The sequence below is a fragment of the Poecilia latipinna genome, unplaced genomic scaffold (genome assembly GCF_001443285.1).
Source record: "Poecilia latipinna isolate Pla-1442-1.1 unplaced genomic scaffold, P_latipinna-1.0 Scaffold921, whole genome shotgun sequence".
NCBI lineage: Eukaryota > Metazoa > Chordata > Actinopteri > Cyprinodontiformes > Poeciliidae > Poecilia > Poecilia latipinna.
In genome coordinates, this window is record NW_015113537.1 from 190,566 (window position 1) to 212,555 (window position 21,990).

The following is a 21,990-nucleotide window of genomic DNA, read 5'->3' on the forward strand; positions in this document are numbered from 1 at the left end:
TGGAGTGGAATGAATAGAACAGGGAACATCTCATCCTTTTGTCTTCCTTCCTCTTTAATTCCCCCTGCTCGTTGCAGCGTCAGAAAGAGGGAAGAAAAAAAAAAAAGGCAGCGGGTGAACGTAACAAGGGCCTGAAATAAAAGGCGGCGCTGTAGAAAGAGGGATTTGTGTCTTCCTTTGTCTCCGTCACCCTGCAAATGTAAATTTTTGGGTTGCTGACAGAAAAAAAAGGGCTCCATTTCACGTTTTCTCTTTGTCTGCCTTTTTATGTTCGGCTCTAAATACCTTGTGTACGTAAGCAGGAAATGTGATGAAAGGCTCGCACTGTCTCTGCGATGCACAGATGCCAGAATGGCTCTCAGTGCCCCCTAAAATGAAATGTTATATAAAGTTTTGCATCAAATTATTACCATAATTTACTCCACCCCCTTTGTGTGCCATTTCAGTTTTGTTCCAACAGTGCCTGGATCTCCTTTTTGGAACGCTGCTCTTTACTCCAGCTATGTTTCTCTCATGACATTTACATTTACTGATAAGAAACGTTTCACAGCAAAATAAAAGGAAACATTCTGGATGTGTGTACGGCTTCGATTTCTACCTCAAATTTGAACAGTTCCTTGATTGGTTCATTATATTTAAAACACAAAGACAAAGGGTGCCCTCTGGGGATGCAGTTTTCTGTTCGATCACTGATCTTTAAAAACCCTGACCTGTCGATTCTGATTTTGACCAATGCCATTTTTTTCTTTTTTTGAGGAGTCACTTGATTCTTCAAACAAAGAAGAGTTTGAAGAGTTTAAGAGTCACTTCTTTAAGAGTCACTTAAAGAAGAGTGACTCTTCTTTAAGTGAGTCTTGCTAATAGAATAACTTTCTTCTATTAGCAAAAAAGTTGCTATTAGCCATACAGGTGCAGATGCAACCTGGTGGGCGGCGTTGTCAATATGTCCCCACTCATGGCACAGCAAAAGGGGACAGGGGCTGATTTTCAGACCGTTGGTGTTGGCGCATCTTTAAAAAGTCTCAAAAAGTCTTGAACTCCTAAAAATGTTGGCTCTAATACATTAATTCCAGGTCTTAAATTTTGTCTTGGAAGAACTGTGTAATGCATGTATTTTTTGTTCTCGCAGGACTTTTCTGTCAGTTTGAGTTGCACTCAGACATCTCTATTACGTTTTGCGAATCGTGACGGTTGAGGCTACCGCTAACTCACTGCTAACTTACCCTTACTAGCCTGCTAGCTACATACAAAGAAGCTAGCTTGCAAAAAAAGAAGCTGGTTAGCTGGCTAGCTTTTTTTTTTTTTTTTTGCAAAGTTACTGCCAATTGACTAGTCAAAGTTCGTAGGTCTTAAATTCCATTCATAGTGTACAAAAGTACACATGAACATTTTTCATTCGCTTGTAAACATATGTAAACCAGCTAACTTTCCACAAATATTAATTCATTCATCTAGTTTTGACACCTAAATGTTAATTCATTCCTTAATCTCTGGGATTTTAATCATGGTGTTTTCCGTAATTAATGACCATAATGACAAATTAAAGTTTATAAGTGTATAAGTGGGTTGCTCATTAAACACTAAAAACATGTTTTGCAGCAAAATACCACCCGGCTTCAACAAGCCTTGGGCTGCTGTTGTCATTCTGTTGTAGATAATGTATGCAGATATTACATTCACTATGCAGAATAACTGCTAAATCCCTCTTTCCTTTTGTTTTTATAATTAAAAAATATTTCTCTTTTGCTTTTAAAAGTGCCAGTTGCCGACCTCTGCTGCAGGGCATTGCAGCGAGTTTAACAGTATCATTTGAATCTACAAAGACGTTGTCGATTTTACGAACGCAGTAGCTGTGCAACAGAAACACTAAGGAATGCGGTAATATTCTAGCTTTCATTATTTTTTTTGCTTATGCTCTGTCATTTCCTCGTGTTTCCAGGCGGAACCTGAAGGCTTCTCCCACTTCCACCTGTACGTGTGCGCCGCCTTCCTGGTGAGGTGGAGGAAAGAGATTCTGGAGGAGCGGGATTTCCAGGTAATCTGCCCTCGCTGTCAAAACTCCGTGTCCGACTCGGAGTGCGTGTTATAAATCCACAACATATGGAGAATGTAGATGGCGATGGCGAACACGTCCTTCCAAGCAAAATGAAAACGAATTGTCGCCGTATGTTTTAATAACGTCGGGGCAGACTGTGAATGATCATGGCCTACATCCTTCTTCATTACCTCCCTGGTCATTTACCCGCGCTGGTCAGAAGTTCTGAGTGCATTAGCAGATGACAGTAGCCAGCTGCCAGAAGGTGACTTTGGTTGCCAGCTCTGTGTAGGAGACCTGCATTCTTAACCGTAGCAACCACTAAATCTAAAACAAAAATCTAATATCATCACCCACAAACATAACCACTTCTTCATTTGACTTCTTGACCTTTTTCCTCATTCGTCTTCCGTCTTTTTTTTTTTTCTTCAGCATTTCAGCTCAGTGGTACTGTTTGGCAGATAGACTTCTTCCTTTTTTTTTTTCTTTTATGCACCAACAGAGAATAAAATTAAATTGAGAAGAAGGAAAATAATGCAGTTTTCAGCATACTGACTTTTTAACTGGTACGGTATTGCCTCGGGTCTGACGTAGGCCTGTCGCAATAAGTAATAAATCAATTAATCGCATGATAAATTTAAAACAAACTCAATAATTTCCATTTGAACGATTTATCGTTTTTCACTTTTTCCACCAAAAACTGGATGGCGAACATCTTCAGTCTGGTGCTTTGGTCGTAACTATTCTATTTTTTGAAGGACAGTTTTCATTATTCATTTTATTTGTTATTTCTGTTGTTTTGTTTGTTGTGGATATTTACAATGCCTTCCACTTCCAGTGTTAAATGTTAGAATTTAAAACTTATTGATCTTGGAGGATGTGTCCTTGCATTATTATGACACCATGGTTACCATTACATATTCCTTGAAACAAATATTATCGTCTCCTTGGTCTTCATCAAGTGGTTTGTCCACTCATGTTTCCTAACAACCGCGCCCCCCCCACACTGAAGCCTTCACAACTGGAATGATCCAGTAACTACAAACCCCCTTGGCAAGGAAGTCTGCATATTGTTTAAATAGAAATCGAATGAGAAGACGGAGTAATGTACGCAGCGTTCTCTGCCTCCATCATTTGAAGGATGTTGTGATCCAAATAATATATAGCAATATATTCCATGCGTGGCAGCTAATGCAGCTCCTCCAGGCCGATGAGAAAACTTGCTTCACTAAACACTTTTTTTCTTTCTTCCTTTATTAAACATGAGACGTTTTCTTGTTGATATGCAGCTGTGGTTTCTGTTTAGGCGGGAGCTTCTTGTTCTCCTCGTTGCCTAAATGCCATTTTTGCTGCCACATAAAGGCCCCTTTGAGCTCCCTCAGATTGTGCTCACTCTACGATTGCCCCGTGTTTCCCCCCCATCCCCTCTTACCTCTCTGCACTCTTTACCTTCTGCAGACGCCGAGGCCTTTGTTTCTTTTATTTATAGTACCTGCTAACATTTTAATAACTTGGCTAGCTCACAAGCACACAAATATACAAGCGGGTAAGTTTAGGAATACGTTTCTCCTTCAGCTTCCTATAGATCCACTTACCGGCTGCCTTGCCATGCAGACTACCAAGTGGTGTGCCAAGGGCAAATAATCCATCCTGATATAGATGAGGCGTGGAGGGAGGAGAGATCAGCTTGGCAATGAAAGCGAGAACAGATTAAATTTGGTAGCAGTGTAATAAGCAAAAGAATACTTTTATGTATGGCAAACTTTGATTAACGGCCATGTGCTTCTTTTGCCATAAGCACTGGTTATGTTTTATCAAATAGACACGATTACTGATATTCAGATCGATTTAAGACTGATTGCTTTGAACTATAGTTTTGATGCAGTTGGGATTTGGAGGTAAGGTATATAGAGTATGTTTCAAATGAATGAATAAAAGCAGAACTCTGTGGTTTAGGTTCTGTTCACGTAATATTCCATATCCCAGTATGAAAGTTTAATCTGTCCATCGGATGTTGTCTGCTCACTTTCCCATCGATCGTTCCACATGCTTGCAATCCGGCAACGCATCACTTCGTTATGGGTAGCAAAAATTAAAGGTAGTGTTTAACTATCGGACATATTCCATTTGATTTAGGCCATTTTCAGAAGATCTTAGGAATGTCTGGAGCCTTCAGGATAAGTAATAGTGTTTGGAAAAACTACCATCAGTATTCAGTCTACGCCCAAGATTTACCTCGGGGACAAATTCAGCCAGCTGCTCTCATCACAGCGGAGCTGCTACTGTGCACCACGCCGATTAGCGCGTTCAAAATGCAAACTAAAGGCGGGACAACCGATGTGATTGGCTGAGGTAACCTGACACCCCTTATTCTATTGGGTGAAAGTGTAAGATACACTTTCATACATTTTTATCCTGTCTTAACATGCATTTGTTGCAGTAAGTTCAGCTTTTAATCCAAAGGTTTTAAACATTAATTTAATCACGCACCATTATGAAAGTAATGATTTTTTATTTTTTTATTTTACACATTCAGTTTTTATTATAAACTCTCATGTGGTTTACATTCTCATCCATCCATCCTTCAGTCCAGGTCCACATCCGACATTTGTGATTTTATGTCTACTCGTCCGTCTTTCCATGTCGACATCCGTCCAGTTTTTATAGATTCCATATTTAAAGTCTGACTCCTGTTGAGAATCCTCCCTAAAGTTTCTTGTTTTCGCTTCGAAAACTGACTTTAAAAAACACAGAGAACTCTGTGAATTTGAGTTTGTGGGGGAAGACAAAAAAACATGTAATTTTAACATTTAAACTTACTTGGAGCTCTTTGAAATGTTTGTCAGTGAATAAAAATGAAATGATATAAAAAAAGAAAGTCCCCAGAGAGCGTGTGTTACAAGTATGTTTTTAAATAGGCGAGTCAGATTCGGCTTTCATCAAGCGACAGTTTAGAATCACTAAAGTACATAATGCATAAATTACTGTCTCCCACTCTACCTCGTGTTAACAAAGCCCCGCTTAAAATGGAACCTGAAATGTTAAAGCATGTCATAACAAATCTGAAAACGGCAGTTTTCCACTGAAATACTTTCAGAATGGAAATTGGATCCCACCAATGTGTCATGCTGGCTTTTATTTATTGAAATCACAGCAGAATTCTGGTATTTCTTGCTTGATTAAGAAATTGCTCTTAGCACTCCAGCGATCCGACGCATCAGAGAATTACTGTAGCTCCTTTCATTGGAAACAGGAGGGAAGCTTATTGAGAAACAATCTATTCAAGCTGGGTAGAGCTGACTTCTATCTAAAAACCTGGGCCTTAACTGATAAAACATAATTTACTCACTGTGTGAAACTCTGGAGACTTTGAGGGGGCAAAGGTGTGTTTTTATTTGTAGGATATTCTGAATATTTTAGACCTGTTTTTTGCTTTAATGGACAAGTTAAAGGCCATAAGGGAATGATATAATTAGTTTTTAGCTTTTCGCAATCTGAAATGCTTATTTTAATCTTTTGTTGAGGTAATGTTTCTATTGTTGTTTGCAAATTTTTAATTTAAAAATGTCTTACCATTTCAGGCTCCACTTTAAAATTTCATTGTCAGTTTTTGGTTGTTTTTCTTATTGAAATCCAAAAATCCATCCTTTACTTTGATCACTAATCGATCTTGATTGCTTGTTGAGTTTTTGTCTCATTCAAACTAAACACAGCTCCCGTAAAAGAGCTTAGCAACTCCAAAAAAGAAGAAAAAAAAACATCTTCCTGATGTGCTTTCCCACACAACTGGTTAAGATGTAAGTACTCTCTGGTTGCTATGGAGACCTGGTGAGTTCAAGATGCCGCTCTTGACTTCAATTCTTTAAAATAATAATAAATAAATAAAAAATTAAAAATAAAAGCTTTGGAGATATTTCACCTCCTTTGTCCTCCTCCAGTATGGTGGCCACTTTAGCCGTTTGGTGACATTATGTAGGCGAGATTCTAGAAACCAAAACCCTGTTGTGATTCTGCTTCCTGCCTATTCGAAATCCCCAGTCACTCACAGTGAAACATCGCAACAGCGCACTCAGAGACGCAGCCAAATGTCTTCCTGACATTTTCTCTTGCCTCGTATCCTGCAAGTGAGTTCTCATTGTCTGCTTCTGTCTTCATGGGTGAGCCTGTCGCATGACGGTGTTTCTATGTGCTTCTTTAAAGCGCCCAGCTCATCATTTTCACACATTCATCAATCAAATTTCAAGTAGGGGAGGTTTAAATGTTTTGTTACCAGCTCATCGTCCCCTTGCGTCTTCCGTCTGGATTTCTCTCCGTTAGCAATCGATACTTTTCTCTCTTTGCATCTCCGCCTTCGACTGTTGCAGTTTTCCTTAATTCTTGACCTTTTCTCATTCTTTTCCTGTCTCTTCACTCGCGCGTTTACATCTCCAGACGACCCACTGAGAGGAAAATCCCAAAGCAATCGGGGCCGCGAGTGAAAACTTGGCCAGATGACGCACTTCTTCAGCCGTTTCTCTCAAGAACACGCATGCACACAAAGCCGCAGCCGCTCCTGGCTGCATAATAAAAGCTTTCAACCAGCTCCATCAATCTGCTCATTATCACGCCGAACTCCAATTTGCCCGGGCCTTGAGGGAAACTTGTAGTAGCTAGTTAGCGCCGTGCCACATTAACAGCTTGTTTCCTTTTGTAGCAGAGAATTATTGTTGTGGTTTAGTTGAGCCTTGGTGGGGTGAAACTTAATGTTCTTGACATATATTGAGTAAAGCAAGTTCCTGTTATGTGGTACTTTTCAGTGTCTCTAAATCCAGATGTGACAGTTTAGGACAAGTTTAATACACAGATTGTTCTAAACCTGCTAAGTCAGTGTGGTGTTTTCCCTCAGTCAAAAAAGAATGAAGTTAATTGACTTTAGTTAAAAAAAAAGTAGGGAGTTGGGAGCAGTGGTGTATGACAAACTGCTGGTGAGTTACATTCTGTGAGTCCTAAGAGGGTGCACGAATGATTGATTCACTTTAACAGTTTTAATTAAAAAAATGCATCCAGAAAGCAATTTAAAAGGGATAATTCATGCATTGTTATCAAACACAGTAAGGGAAGTAACTGTGAATCTCCCCTCCTGGTTGTGGGATTGGATTTGTTAAGCCGCAGAATGAAAAATAAAAAGAAAAGGGGGACAGGGCGGGGTACGCCGCTCCCCAAAGCAATCTGCATTTCTCCGTCACACCTCAGCTAGCACACCGTCGGTAACTTTGTGGCCTGCGCCGCGCGGATAAGTTAGCGTACCCGCAAGCGCATGCTCGTGCATTTTCCCCACCACCCTGCCAGATTTGTAAAGACGCAACATCATAAACACGGGCGTAAACAGTTATTTCTCCACAGAGCACACTTTCAACCTCACACACAGCAGTAAGCATGCATGGATTTATGTAACTTAGCTTTTTTTCTTCTTCTTCTTCTGAGGTTTAGGTAGAACCAGCACAGTCTGAAACATCCCCATTAGTCTCCGCAACCTTCGGATGCCCTCATGCCAGGTTCCATGGAAAAGCCATGTTTATGTATGTCTATGACTAGTCAGAAGCCAAAAAGTAATAATAGAAAGTATTCCCCTTAGGTTTGGAGTAGATGCCGGCTTCTCAAAAAGCAGATTCTGGTTCACTCCATTTCTTTCATTCACATGCATTCAGTGAATCAAACTTATTTTACTGCACACATTAAACAAGACTCTTTTGGAAAAGAATTACCCCTTTTAAATATGGTCAATAATACTGCTTATATTGATTGTGTTGAATCAATGAATGTAATTTCTCTGAATTTAGTCAACTACAACTGGATACCAAACAAAATCATCAAAAATGTCCATTCAGTAAAATCTTCTATTAATTGTGTTCTGCACAGTAAATATTAATCCTCAAGTTATAGTCAAACAATACTGTTTAATATACACTCAGCCTCCTTTATTTGATGCCCCCAATATAAAATTTAAAAATAAGTGTTTAATAAATTAAGCTTTTATAAATCATTGCACAAAAAGTGACTAATTATCGTAGCAACCGATAATTACAGTGGGACCCCTGTGTTTGGTGGGGTTGTTGACCACATCCATTATCTAAAAACTTCTATAACTCTCCATTTCAATAGTTTATACACCAAATATACCTTAATCTGCATTAATACTCAAACTGGAAAAGATTATAGTCCTACAGTAGAAGCAAACATCTACATTTGGGATACAGCCAATCAGTGCCAATGAAACTCAATGATGCCCCTGGATTGGCTGCTTTGCGACGCCAGCCAATAGCATCGTCTCTAGGTGTTTCAAATTCCCACACTGCATTTTCATTTCAATATATTCTCCATTTATGGTCTACAAATTAATCTGCAAGTAGGCAAATTTTCCACAGGAAAAATCTGCGAATAGGTGCATTTGCAAATGCTGAACCGCAAATGGGACTGGATGTCCACTGTTCATGTTACACACAACAACTTGCCTCCTCCTGATTATAACAGACTAATCCTATTTAATAAATATTAGGCCTCCTTTACTTTTATACTTAAATGTACAATTCTTCAAGTGTCTTGTATATAAAGTTACCCTACGATAGATACAACCCTTCTGATTACAGCCACTAAACGTGTTGCTGAATTATGACCTTTTATCAAAACAAGTCTTATAATCTTCTCGAACTGGAAACACTTTTTTTTTAATAGATCTGACATTGCAGCTACTGAGCCAGAGATCTGTAATGTTTTCAGTGAATCAGATGGAACAGTAATGGTTATTTAGCTTAAATGTGGCGAAGGATTTGGCTTAATCTTCCAATCTCTAACGCTATGGCAGAGAAAAAAAAAATAATTGATGAATAGTTTGCTTTTCATGCTTTCCAACTGTAAAGGACCCATCACTGACCTGACTACCGTAGATAGTGTTAACGGTTTAAATGCATGCATGTGCTCATCAATTCACCCTAAAATATATAGAACGTAGAGCATTTTACCAGTGATAAAGTTCCATTTTTTTAAGCCCATACATTGATGATGGAGATAAATCACAGTTTAGCCGTGTGTAACTGTAGCCTTTTATATCACTTAAGACTCCTCAGGACTGCTTTTAAAGGCACCCATTATGCTCTCAATGTGAGGCCAAGCATTTATGTGACTACATGGCTATTAGTCCTATATAAATGACTAACGGCTCGACAGAGATGTTGAGGGAAGAAAAATCAGAAGTGGAAGAGTGAAAGTCAGAAGGAAAAAAAAAAGATCTGCTTGCACTTCAATTAGTGGCATGTGGAAAAACTGTGGACCTCTGTAAATGTCAGTGGGTGTCCTCGGATCAGTTGCGTGTGCAGAATGCCTTGGGTTAGGCAGCCTTGGCAGGGAATAAAAGAAGAGTAGTTAAAAAAAGTAATATAAAATTTTCATCACAGATTTAGGAACACAGCTTTGTTTTTACACACCTTTGTGTTAGTGAAATGGGTTTTACCGAAGGAAAGCAAAGCGTCCAATTAGTGAGAAAATGGGGAGTTAAGGAGGAACATTCTTAAAAAGAAAAATAATAACGCAAAAGGTAGATGTTTTAAGAAATGCTTGTCATTTTCAGGATACTGCCAGAGGAAAGAGATGCACTCCTGCTGTTCTCTCGTGAAAATAATACCTTTAGTTCTGATCATTTGAAGTTCAGCATCACTGGAAACTCCTTCAGATTGAAAGCTGTATTCCAGGACCAAAATACAACATTAGACCGAATACTCAAACGCATACACTGCAGACGTCACACTGCACTTTCAGGAGCCAGGTAAACCGATTTCTCTGCCCGTTAAAATCGACTTGACTTGCCCCAAAGGTACACGTGACGACAATTTAAAATCCATCTGCACGTTATTCAATCTGAATTTTAAAGGCCCTTTTAACCAGTTCAATTTTGAAGTTTTGGGGCCTTCATCAAACTAATGTCCTAAAACCACAGATCATAATGGCTGTAGTTTCCACACAGAAGCCAAGCCCAAGAATGCATTTATAGATTAAAAACCAGCCATTGAGAGAGTCTGCAATCAGTTAAAGACGGACATTTTGCTGCAGCTTACAAGATGCAACAATGTACTCCACAGCTACAATTAGTCATAAAACGCAGAGTAGAGTGATGTGTGTGTGTGTGTATATATATATATATATATATATATATATATATATATATATATATATATTTTAATACTAGGGTGAACAGCAGATCTGCATAAGTCCATCAGAGTGGGAATGACTGAAGTGATCTGATTTGCTGTTGGAAACACTTTTATGAAAAAGAAACCCAATTAACATTTTAGCTTAGAAGCCAATTTGTCAGTTTGAGATTTAAGATAGATTCTGATCAGAGAGTCATACCTAAATATTTGTAGCATCCAGCTGCTTCAGTTTCAACCCCTTTAAGAAAGAAATTTGGTGTTTCTCACAGTTTTTCACACAGATTGTGGGCAACAATCTATGTAAAGAGCCTTGAGGTACTTCCTTTAAAACAGGAAGGGGAAACAAAATGACCCAGAAGCATGGAGTGGAGACACTGTGCTCAATATTTGAGAGTTGAATTATGAAGATATTATCAGCAGTATTAAATGCTTTAGATAAGTGAAGAGCATTAAAAGAGGAATGGCTAAACCTAATTTTGTAGATATAGCAGAGCAGCTGCCATCACTGTAGGCAAGGAGTTTATTTTGTTGATGCTGCCTCATATAAAGCCTGCCTTAAAATCCACATTTTATTTTTGTTGCTTTCAAAAATATGAGGATTTATTTAATCCTGATTATGGCAACATTGAATTTTTTTTTTTTTTTTTTTTTTTTTTTGGGAAATCTAACAAAAAATAAAAACAAATTAGACGGCGTTTGCTGGAAAGTTGTAACGTGTTGCCATTGAAAGTTTCAAAATGGAAAAAGCTTTTTTTTTTTTTTTTTAAACAAGATATTGTCCTCACTCAATAGTTTTACTCATTCTGTTGTGGATATTCCATTTATCAGTGTGCAAACGGCAACAAAAAATAAATCTGTTTTAATACTTTTATCTGTACAAGAGTTAATAAATATGGGCATACTTTTAGTACTTTATTTAACACAGTCCTCTGAACATTTATTGTCTGGAATATGAACTCAATACCCTTTCAGAGTAATTATCAGAACAAAGTGCAGCTCTGTCAAGATGCCAGGACAAATGCTTGGAAAAAAAATTTGTACTCATAGAATTTAATCTGGACATCTGGTCCTTAGAAATGCTTTTTCACAGCCAAAATAAATGCTGCAGAACATTGTGAACAATGATGCCCTGAGAATACATCTCTATTTGTCAGAGTAATATGTGGGGGAGAGGGAGGGGGGGGGTGATATTTTTACATGTACTAACAAAATTGTCTACTTTCTACATTCTCATTTAAATAATTTTCCAATATCACGTCCTTATTTTATTTATTCCCAGAAGTTTACCATCCAAAACTTGGGTCACATAAAGTATGCACTCTTGAGGGGACTTGCAGCACTTTTTCTGATAATTAATACTGCAGTCAATTGAGCTGAACATTTGACAAAGACCACCATCGGTACACAACTCTTCATAATCACCCGGTTGATTGATTTGTGCCCCCAAATGTGCCACTTGAATTATTTTAGACCAAATAAAAGAAGATAACAGAGGAAAAAACAAAACATCATATTCTGGAAGTAATGATGTCCTCCTCCTGTCCATCTTCACTGTCAGTGACATCAACTATTCAGGGATGAAAGCTTCCCAGGCAACCAGAAAAAGTGAAAAAGTAATTGCTCTCATTAAATTAATGAATGACCTGCGATTGAGCGCCAAAGTTAAGTTCAACTTCACTCAAGCCTGATTACTTTAAAAATGTAAGAAATCCCTTAAGTAGGACCTTTCTAACAACATGAAGTAGGTGGCTACAGACCATAACCCCAATATAAAGAAATGAATGAAGAAATGAAAACAATATTATTGACATCTATCCATCTGCAGAGGGTCACAAAGCCATTTTTATGTTTTTTTTTACTGGTGTTAACTACAGTGACAGCCATTATCTACACACAGAGGAAACCTAGAACAGTGATGAACCTTCTTAAGACTTGACCAGCCTACTAAAGTTACCCTAGGGGCATCAGCGACTCATCCAGCAGCTCACAAAAGATACTAGAACAACATCTGAAGCACGTCAGGCCTCATTTCCCCCAGGATAAACCCAGAGTTTATGGTTTAGTATTCAGGAAGTGGTCGGGCAAATATGGCAGGCCTGCGAGATTTCCAAGGCCAAAAAAAAAAACAAAAAAACTGCTGACATAAATAACAAAGCGGTTCGCACTTTATTTACTACAAAGCATCTTGATGTCCCCCGACATTCGGTGGAGTGCTGAGACGAAAGTGGAACTCTTTGGAAGGTGTGCGTTACATCCAGCAGGAAAAGAGTATCTTACAAAGAGTCAGATATAGCAGTGATTGGTGGGAAGGCGTTGTTGCTATAGCAGTTGTTGCTATAGCAGTTGTTGCCATCAAGAGTCTAAACCCGTTAGGGAATTTGTTTCTGACAAAACCAGGTTAGCTTGTTTAGCTTTTTTTCCCCCATCTTAATAAAGAAAATCATAACTTGAAAACAGTGTTTTGGGTTATCTTTGATAAGAGACCTTGTTTGATTGCCAACTGTTTTAACTGTGACGACTAAAAACCATCAGTGTACCTCGAGGCCAATAATAAGCCAGTGCTTACCTGCGGCTCAAGACCGGGATATAAGTAAAGAAAGAGTGTGTATTATTGCTGTTCTTTTATTCTGACATAATGGAACAATAGAAGGTCCTCTGTCAGCCCATGAGCCAGCTGTGTGCCCTTTCTTCGTCTCCTGACTCAGTTAAGACACTAAAGTACCAAATAAACAGCAATATCTACTCACTTGTACTTTGGTAGCGGCAAGGGCTGACAGAGATGGATTTTTTTTTTTCTGAGTAAGAAACAAAAAAAAATAAAAATAAGAAAATGGTTTTGACAAATGAGCTGGGTCAGGAGCAAAGACATAAATATTGAATTTCACACCCAAAAATACTCTTTCAAGCAGTCAGAGAGAACTGAGCTCAATTGTGTTCCAGGAGTTTTCAGTAATCTTGAACTTGTGATTAAAGGGGGCTCTGGCCTTTCTGAACTTGCCAGTGGTTACTCTTAAACTGCTAGTTTTTCATGTTTCCTTGTTGGATTTGTTAAAGAGTGAAGGCACACAGGGGCTACATGTTAAGGTGCTTGTAAAATGAGTTCATATATTCGGTCTTCCGTGGCTGTCGGCGCGATGCTCAGAGAGCTTAGATATGTAGCAGGAAGGGTTCTGCAGTCAATGGGTTCATACGTTTCAGCATGCTCGAATCAGTGTGGGCAGAGCCGACAGATTTTTATTTTTATTTTTTTAGGTGGTAATGGTTGATGGTGAATGGGGAGGGCAAAGGGGTCAAATATCGACTCTTGGTGAACTTTGAAGATGCACGAGCTGAAAAGTAAAACTAGTCAAGCAGCATGTAAAACCACTGCGAATGCTCCAGTAAACAGAGGGCTAAGAAAACTGCTTTAGGCTTTTTTCTTTAAAAGGTTATGAACTTATTAGGCTGGCATTGAATGAAGCAGAAAAGCTACAAGCTAACACGGATCAAGACTGTGAAGTAAACACACATATCTAATCTGTTTTGTTTTTTCTTGATATGATTTGACTTATTAAAATCATAAAAACAAATCTTTGCAAAGCCAAAGGGGGATTCTACACCCCCACATACGGTTTAATGTACGCTAAAACCTTTAAGCTAATTTGACAACCAGTCTCTCATGCATTTAGTTAATGGATTAAATTATGTATTATGCATTAATGGAATATCCACTCCTGTAAGACTTAAATAACCAAATCCTCCACCCACATACTCTGCTTCCATGTGAATGCGTCTTCTAAAAAAATTATTTCTGCGTTCCTTTGACGATAGTGTCAAACTACTCACTAAAATACACGGCACCAAAGATGCATATCTTGTATCTCATAAACTCTGCTAACGAAAAGCACCCCATGGTGCTACCACCGTCATGTCCATGGTGCTACCACCGTCATGTCCATGGTGCTACCACCGTCATGTTTCACCATGTTTTAAAGTAGTTTTCTGGTTTGTACCGTTTTATATATTGACTAGAAAGATTAAACTTTTTTTTTTTTTGTTTTTTTTTCTGACCAGAACGGCTTCTTCCACGTTTGTGTCCGCTCCCTGGCTTGTGCCAAAGCTTTAAAGGTTGGACAATGAGATTTGCGTCTGCTCAGTTCTGTCTTTCAGAATGAGCTGTTTCAGGGCTCTGTCACTTTAAATCCCAATAAACTGCTGCTGGCCTCACGTCCCATCTCCACATTTACAGATTAAAATGGTTACAAACAGATGCACAGTTATACAACCGTACATCTTAGAAAAGCATAAGTGGCGCCTCTTACACAACCAACAAGAATTCAAGAAGTGTTTCCTGGATGGTAAGTCTAACAGCCATTGTACAGCGCACACAGTGTTGAAACCATCCGAAAAATTATGCTGGAGCTCCACTGGGGTTGCTAGGTAACAGGGCTGGGGATACTCTGGGGTTGCTAGGTAAATTACAGTGCATGTAGGTTTTTGAAAAGGCAGATTTTCCAGACACCAAAAAACTTCAACATTACCAAAAATCATCTGGATGGCGTTTTTTAGTGCCTGGAATGTTTTTAGAAGCAGTTGAGATCCAAATATGAGTTTAAAAAAAAAAAAAAAAAAAAAAAAAAAAAACTAAATTTTGCATAAAAAGTCCCCTTTAATTGAACTTCTTTTTGGCTTTTTTTCTTCTATAAAAGCTACTTTAATAAGTCTTCCAAACTTAGAAAGGCCATTTGGTTGCTTCTGCTTTCGATGTATTTTCATTTTAAACGGTGAAATGTTTAGAAATTAAAAACTTAGACATTTTAATGATCATTTCAAAATTTTTACTTTTTCATGGCACTGTAATAATAGAATAAAAATAGCCTTTACTGTCCCACACGGGGGGCATTCAGGTACAATAGCAGCATCAGATGTACAGCTTCACACAATAAGTTGCAAAAGTATAAAAAGAAATGCACAAAAAACAAGATTAACAACAATATTGGAAATAATAATATACCGTGTGAGATTATAACAAAAATACTGTGCTGCTGTCAAATAGAAATGGCATACTCCGATCTAAAAGCGAGTCGGGTGACTCTCCTTTGCTTAAGAACCGGTCCACATGAATTCCAAGCTCATAAACCTATTTTGCTCCGTAGGGCTAACAAAAGATCGCCCGATTTCATTTCATTAACTCGGCTGCGAAATAACATCATCCGCCGAGACCGCGTCCCTTCTGCTGTGCAATAATCAAAGCTTTTTCACCCGCCAACCTTTCTACAAGGCAACTTGGCTGTGCCATGCAGTGTCAGCTTTTACCTCCGTGTGCTCCGGTGCCACACTCTCTCGCATTAGCACCCAGTGTTTTTTTGCCAGAGTGCCCATTGTGTGTAATTATATAAACTACAGCAAGCTAATGGCCCCAACAGAGCAGTGTCTGGGCCCATTACACCCCGGGGCGCTGCAAAACACCATTACCACCAACAGCCTCGGCGGCAGCCTGGAGTGTTTGTGCACAACCGGTTGCCAGCTTGTGTGTTTCCGAACCCCTTTTTGTGTGTGTGTGTGTGTGTGTGTGTGTGTTTTCATGTAGATGTGTTGGTTGTAAAGGAGGTCGACGGCTGGATTGATGCATGTCACCGAAATTCAACAGCTAAAGCAGACAGTTGCCATTTTTAGAAACCAATGTGTGCCCTGTTGATGTGGGCTTTGCACCTGTCATCTCTCAGCCATTAATTTCTCCTGGGGTTCCAGCCGCTCGCCCGCTGGAAGCCATGGTGACACAGCAGAAACAATAGCTGGATGCTCGGCACAACTCGGGGCGCTTTGCCGAGGATCATCTCAGCGTGACGGCAAAGAGAGGATTGGGTTTATTTAAAAAGTCACTTCAATTGTTTGTTTTTCTTCTTCCTCTTTTCTATTCTCTCATTTGGAACAAGTAACTGCAAAAATACCATCTGATGTCATTCATTCAAGTTTCCTACACAGAAAATATGCATGAAAAAATATTTGTATTTCAAGATTAAAATTCTTCTCCTCCTCTTTGTTTCCTTTCTCTGTTTCTTTCATATTTTTCCTTAATTCTTTCTTTTTTATCCCCTTTTGTCCTTGATTCCTCTCTCATTGCCTTCCTTCCTTTTTTGTCTCCTCCACGCTTGTATTATCTGTCCTTCCTTGTCCCTCTCCTTCCAACTACCTTTTTTTCATTCCGTCTGAACTCCATTTCTTTTAGTTTCCCTTCCTTTCGTCCTCATTTATATTTTATATCTCAAAATGACAAAGTATTTGTGGTCTAGTTTCTAGTGTAAATATCTGAGCACACTTGAAATAAGACAAAACTAACTTACAAGTAACTTCATAAAGAGGTAGGAACTTGTTTTAAGTCAATCATTTCTTCATGTTGATGGGAAAAATGTCTCATTCCACTGGCAGAATATTTCACTTAAACTAGTACACTTTCATCAATATTAAGGAATTATTGACTTAAAACAAGCTGTCATACATTGCTGAAAAGTTACTCCTAAGTCAGTTTTCCAATTTCAAGCGTTAATAAAAGATTTGCACTAGAAACTAGACCAAAAATACTTGGTAATATTTTTAGTTTTAGCACTGTGAGTATGTATTTCTCTCCGACTGTCCTTGAAGATCCAACCAATTCTCACCTAACCAGTACATAACGTAGTCCCGCTCAACTTTACGTCCATCAGATGTGTCGTGGCTCATCATACGGACACCGTTGAGTGATGAGCTCCTCTCTGTCAGACTTGGGTTGAAACGGTAACCATCAACGCGTTGAGTAAGTTTCACGTCGCCGTGGCCTCGCCCTCTGCTCAGCCATTATGTTGCTCCATTTTATTGTCATAGAACCAACCGCGGCACTCACTCTATTGATGATCTGCTTTCCCCTCCATATCAATAGCCATTAACAACTTCAAGCCTTGCCAAGCACGTAAGATGGAGAGCTAATTGCCTCCCCCTTTTTTTTTTCTTTTTCATGTGGAGTACTGTACACAGCGATGATGAATCATTGTCTTTGTTGGTGCTTTGCAGGATAAATGGATATTAATGCTTGAATAACTGCAAGCCACCCACACAGGCAGTAAAAACAGACAAATCGCTCCATTTTTGTCTCTCCCATGTTTCCAATTTACACCTTTTTTCCCCTTTTCCAATTCCTGATTAAAACGGGATACAACGAGTATGCGTTCACTTCACGCCCGTACACTAAACCGCACCGTACCAACTTACTTTTTTTTTTTTTCTTTCTCGTGGAACCACAGGGTCATTCACAGCAGCACTCATGGCCTCACTGTATCGACCGGCGCCACCTGTGTGAAGTGGAGCAAATGAGTCATTCCCCCCCGCTGACAGCGAAATGTATGCAATTAAACCACATTAAAGTCGTTAGCCCAACAGACGTGAGAGCCAGCAGATGGTTACGATGCAGAAACCTGCTCCTGATGAAGCTCCTCAGTCACGCCGCGCTTGTATGGAGGAGCCTCCCTGAAGTGCACTTGTGTGTATGTGTGTTGGCTGTATGTTGTTTTATGGCTCTAAAAGTAACACTTGAATTTATTCTTAAGTTGCTTTGTGATTAGTCCTTAAAAAGCGAAAAGAAAAAAAAAATGTGCTGAGATGAAATGAACTCAGTATGACGTGTTTTAGAGCTAGATTGCAAGTATGTTACTTGTTAAAAGTGCTGAAATGACTTTTTATATTTCATGGATTTTTATTGCACGACTTTAAGGTATATTTCAAGTTTAATTTGTGTTCTGTCAAATATTCAACCCATCAGGAAGAGGGCAAAAACTTCTAACAAAACTCTGAAGTCATTACGGTCATTTAAAAAGTGACATATCTTGACATAAAATCTCTAACTTTGGTCCAGTGTGAACTCTATACAAGTGCAGATGTATAGAAAAAACAAATATTTCAAATTTGTTTGTTTTTTAAATAAGTTTTTGTGTAGCACTTTTTTTTTAAAAAAAAAAAAGGGAATTCTTATTTTTCATCAAAATGTTAAAGTATAGTCTCGCCATACACTCAATAAATTAGTGTTGTAAATCACTGTGAAAAGTTAATTTTCTTTAATACAAAAATTTAAAATATGGTAAATATAATTTCATTGCGATATCTGTTAGAGCCATGTAAATAGAGACTGTTTGAAATCGAGTAATTATGTAAAACAAACCAAATATTAAATTCTGTCCACATCTGGTCCAGACTGTTGTAAAAAAGGTAATTATTAGAAATATATGTATTCATCCCAAATAACGTATATCACAAACTTTAAGAAAATAAATCATAATGACATAATTATATAAAATCTATCTCTACTTAAAATTGTCATTTTCTATCTAAATGCATCTAAATCGTTTCACTTTGGTTCATTGAAGACATCGGTTGCCTTTCTTTCAAAAAGCACAACGTGAAACCATTTGTAGTGATAGAAATATAACCTGGCTGACAAACGCACGTTTTCTGTAGACAAAAATAGCTTTATATAGTGGGTTTCTTTCACATCATCAACAACACGCTACGCTCGACTCTCGGAAGTGTTTTTAATACCTTTTGTTTGACGAGCGTATTTTTTCTTCGCCCCGTCATTTGTGACAGCCGCAGTTCCTGGGTATCCGACAGACTTTCTCCGTCATTTGTTTCTGCTGCGAAGATGTTGGTAAACTGTGATTTACTATCAGCCGTCATGAATTCATTTCCGTTGGCGGTAATAAAACACTCACCCAGCACCTGACACGATGATGGACTTCCTCGTCCTATTAGAGCTGCGACCTGGTTTTCACTGTGAGGCCCTGCGTTTGAGACCATGTTGCAATTCACTGGATGGACATAAGTTATTAGGAAACGATTTCGTTGAAGCAAAGAAAACATAAATGGCATCTTGCTGATCTGGGGCTCCGATTGTACCAGGATAGAGTCATGCTTCTCCACAGGGGAGCTTCTCTTCACTCGAGGAGCCTGGGGCGGGGGAAGTACAGCAGTAATGTTACATGATGTCTCACTATGGGACTACAAAGATGACTTACTATACAGGATACAAACATGTATAATTATGGTCTGGAAGATGGTTTTTTTTCCTCTTTATGTAGTAGTCTGAATGACCTTAACACTAATAATGTATGCCAATTAAAAACCTGGGCGATAATAGGCACAGTATCTCCAACTCGGGTAAAACAACAGTGCTTAATTTCTTTAAAGGCGTCGGACGGCTTGCCCTAGCTACTAACACAAATCCTTAAACACCTAAAGCCACTCCGGCCCACAGTTCTGTGACAGCAAATGCGGTGGGTTTCAAATGTACCAAAGAGGGCGAGGGATGAAAGCAAGGAGCTGATGCTGCCGCTCCGGTGAATACAGATGAGAGAGAGCGAGGCAGAATTCTGATCAGGCTGGGTTTTCGTCTCCCTTCCCCTCCAGAGCGAGAAGTCTTCAGAGGCCGTTGGCTTTCTAAACCGAGAGGGACCTCACCTGTTCAATCTTTTAAACTCAAGGGGTCTTCTTTTTTTTTTTTTTTTTCTTTTAAAGACCATACTATTTAACAGGGGTTCATACTCGGTCTTGAAAGGCCTAGAGGAAAAGTATTTTATTTTTGTTTTTTGTAAAGGACAGACATCTAATAATGAACAATGCTGCAGTTTGACTTTTATTTTCCAATCAGTCACATTTACTTGTACAGCACATTTCAGCAACAAGGCAGTTCAAAGTGCTTTACATGATAAAAACACAGGAAAACAAACGGCTCACGTTTTTAAAACTTCATTATTTTGTGTTTTTGTATAGATTTGATTATCATTTTATAAGAAGATGCTTGCAGAGGATTTTTTTTGTGATGGTTTTGAACTTTTAATGCAAGTTTTATTGGACCTATGGTTCTTAAACTTAGTTTGATGAAAAAGGCAAACAAAACACTAAAGCTGCCGGTTTCTTTCCCTTACAGCCAGAATAAAAGTACCAAAATTTGCAAACTTTGACACAAAGAATGCTGTCATCCATTTTTGATTTTCTGAAATAGGGGCGAGTCGATGTCGTCCATGTACCAACAACGGAATCAGTTGGTCAATACCCAATTCTGAAAATTCAAAACGATTTTAGTTTTTTCACGATCAGATAACGCCCAACAACAGTTAAAGAACTTTAAAAGTTGACATTTTTACCAAAATATCCCCCCCCAAAATCTAGATTGAGTTTGGAAAAGTATGGAATCTAGAAAAGAATATGGAGTATTAATACACAGTCGGGTTACCAGCGCCAAGCTTTCAAACTCCTAATATGGTCAGTCATATTTTTTTTGATAGTTAAAGTTTTTCCAATACAATGCCAAAGAATATTGCCTTAGTTGCCAGTTTTTCTTCAGCTGTTTGTAATGTCGTTACACAGGAATTGTCCTCCTCCAGCTATTTGTCCACAAAGCTAGTTAGCCGCTTTAGCTTAGCTTGCTAGAAAGACAAATGTGGAAACTATTGTGTTGGTGACAAACAGCACTTTGATAAAGAAGAGAAAAAACAAGCACCGCCTGTCACTTTTAGTAAGGTAACATTGTTTTACAGCTGCAGTTGCCTAGCTACAAGCACGTCTGTAAAGTGTCTTCCACTGGTATGCGTTTATTCTATATTTATGTAACAAAAATCCACAAGATAAACAAACGTAATCAATAACGTATTAAAACTAATAGCTTCTCCGTTTAGAAAACACAATGCCCATCTTACTCGAGCCTCTCAAACCACGAGTGCCTTAGTGAAAAATGAACTTTCTTTTCAAATAGTTTTAATGAGGTATTAGGTCTTCTGTAGGAGAAATAAAAAAAATCCAGTTTTATGTCTAATACCTTGAGAGGCTGAAATCTGTTGGGTTTCTTCATTTTATCAGCGCTGTCTCGCAGCCAGATTATTTTAAGCACTCCAACAGGGTGTTAGCACATCTTAAAGGCCTGAGGCATATAAAGAAATCAGTCAATAAGCTACTTACCAGCTCCTCTCCTTGCTTAGTTAAGAAAAATAGAACTAAGTTTGGGGGATTGAAAAGCTTTTCTTGTTGGGTTCAATTTTAATGTATTCAGAGGAGAAAGAATGAAGCAAAGTGTGACATGTTGAATTCTGGCTTCGATTGCAGTTTTGAGATTAATTAGTCGAAGAAGACATGTAGATTTTTTGTGTTTTTTTTGTTTTTTTTTTTCTCACCCTCGAGCAGAATACAAATTCTTTCTGTTGGTGTCACCGGGTCGTCTCGGCGGCTCATTAAAAGCGAGCGCGGAGGGGAAGAATTAATAGGAGCTCAACACCTTTTAGTTTAGAAAGGTAAACTAATGCGAAGAGCCTAAATGTATCTGCTTACAGATTTGCTTGACTTCCTCGGCAGTTTGGTAAGAGGTGCGTGGAAACTTTGAGTTTCTGTGACGTGCTCAGAAAAGAGGAGTTTAAATATTTTAACCTGTGTTGAGTGGGGGAGAGAGAGAGAGAGAGAAAAAAAAAGCAGTTTGGAACGGGGTCTCATCCTTTCAGAAAGCCGCGAACTGTGTGGAGTCAGATGAGTGCAGACACCGAAGCCCCACCGGGATTTGTCTTTTCGTGTGATTATCAACACCGTGATTGGTTGTAAACCCTGTTGTCACGGCAATGATTTCAGCCTTGATGATGAAAGCTTCTGGGACACCAATCCGCAGCATGCCTGCACACACGCACGCATTTTCACTCTGTCTTACCGCTAACCAGCCTCATTCCCCTTTGAGAGAGAGGCATTAGTTGGCTAGATTGAACTCTCGCTTCAGTGTGTGTGTGAGAG

The 21,990-nt window shown here is 38.8% G+C and overlaps 1 protein-coding gene across 2 annotated transcripts in view; it reads left to right on the forward strand.

The window, feature by feature from the left end:
- Window positions 1–21,990, forward strand: part of tbc1d22a (TBC1 domain family, member 22a) — a 136,858-nt gene that overhangs the window by 108,907 nt on the left and 5,961 nt on the right. For both annotated transcript variants that reach the window (XM_015049043.1, XM_015049042.1), the window contains exon 13: window positions 1,940–2,035. In XM_015049043.1, coding sequence (XP_014904529.1) covers window positions 1,940–2,035 — 96 coding nt within the window. The remainder of the gene's footprint in view (window positions 1–1,939; window positions 2,036–21,990) is intronic.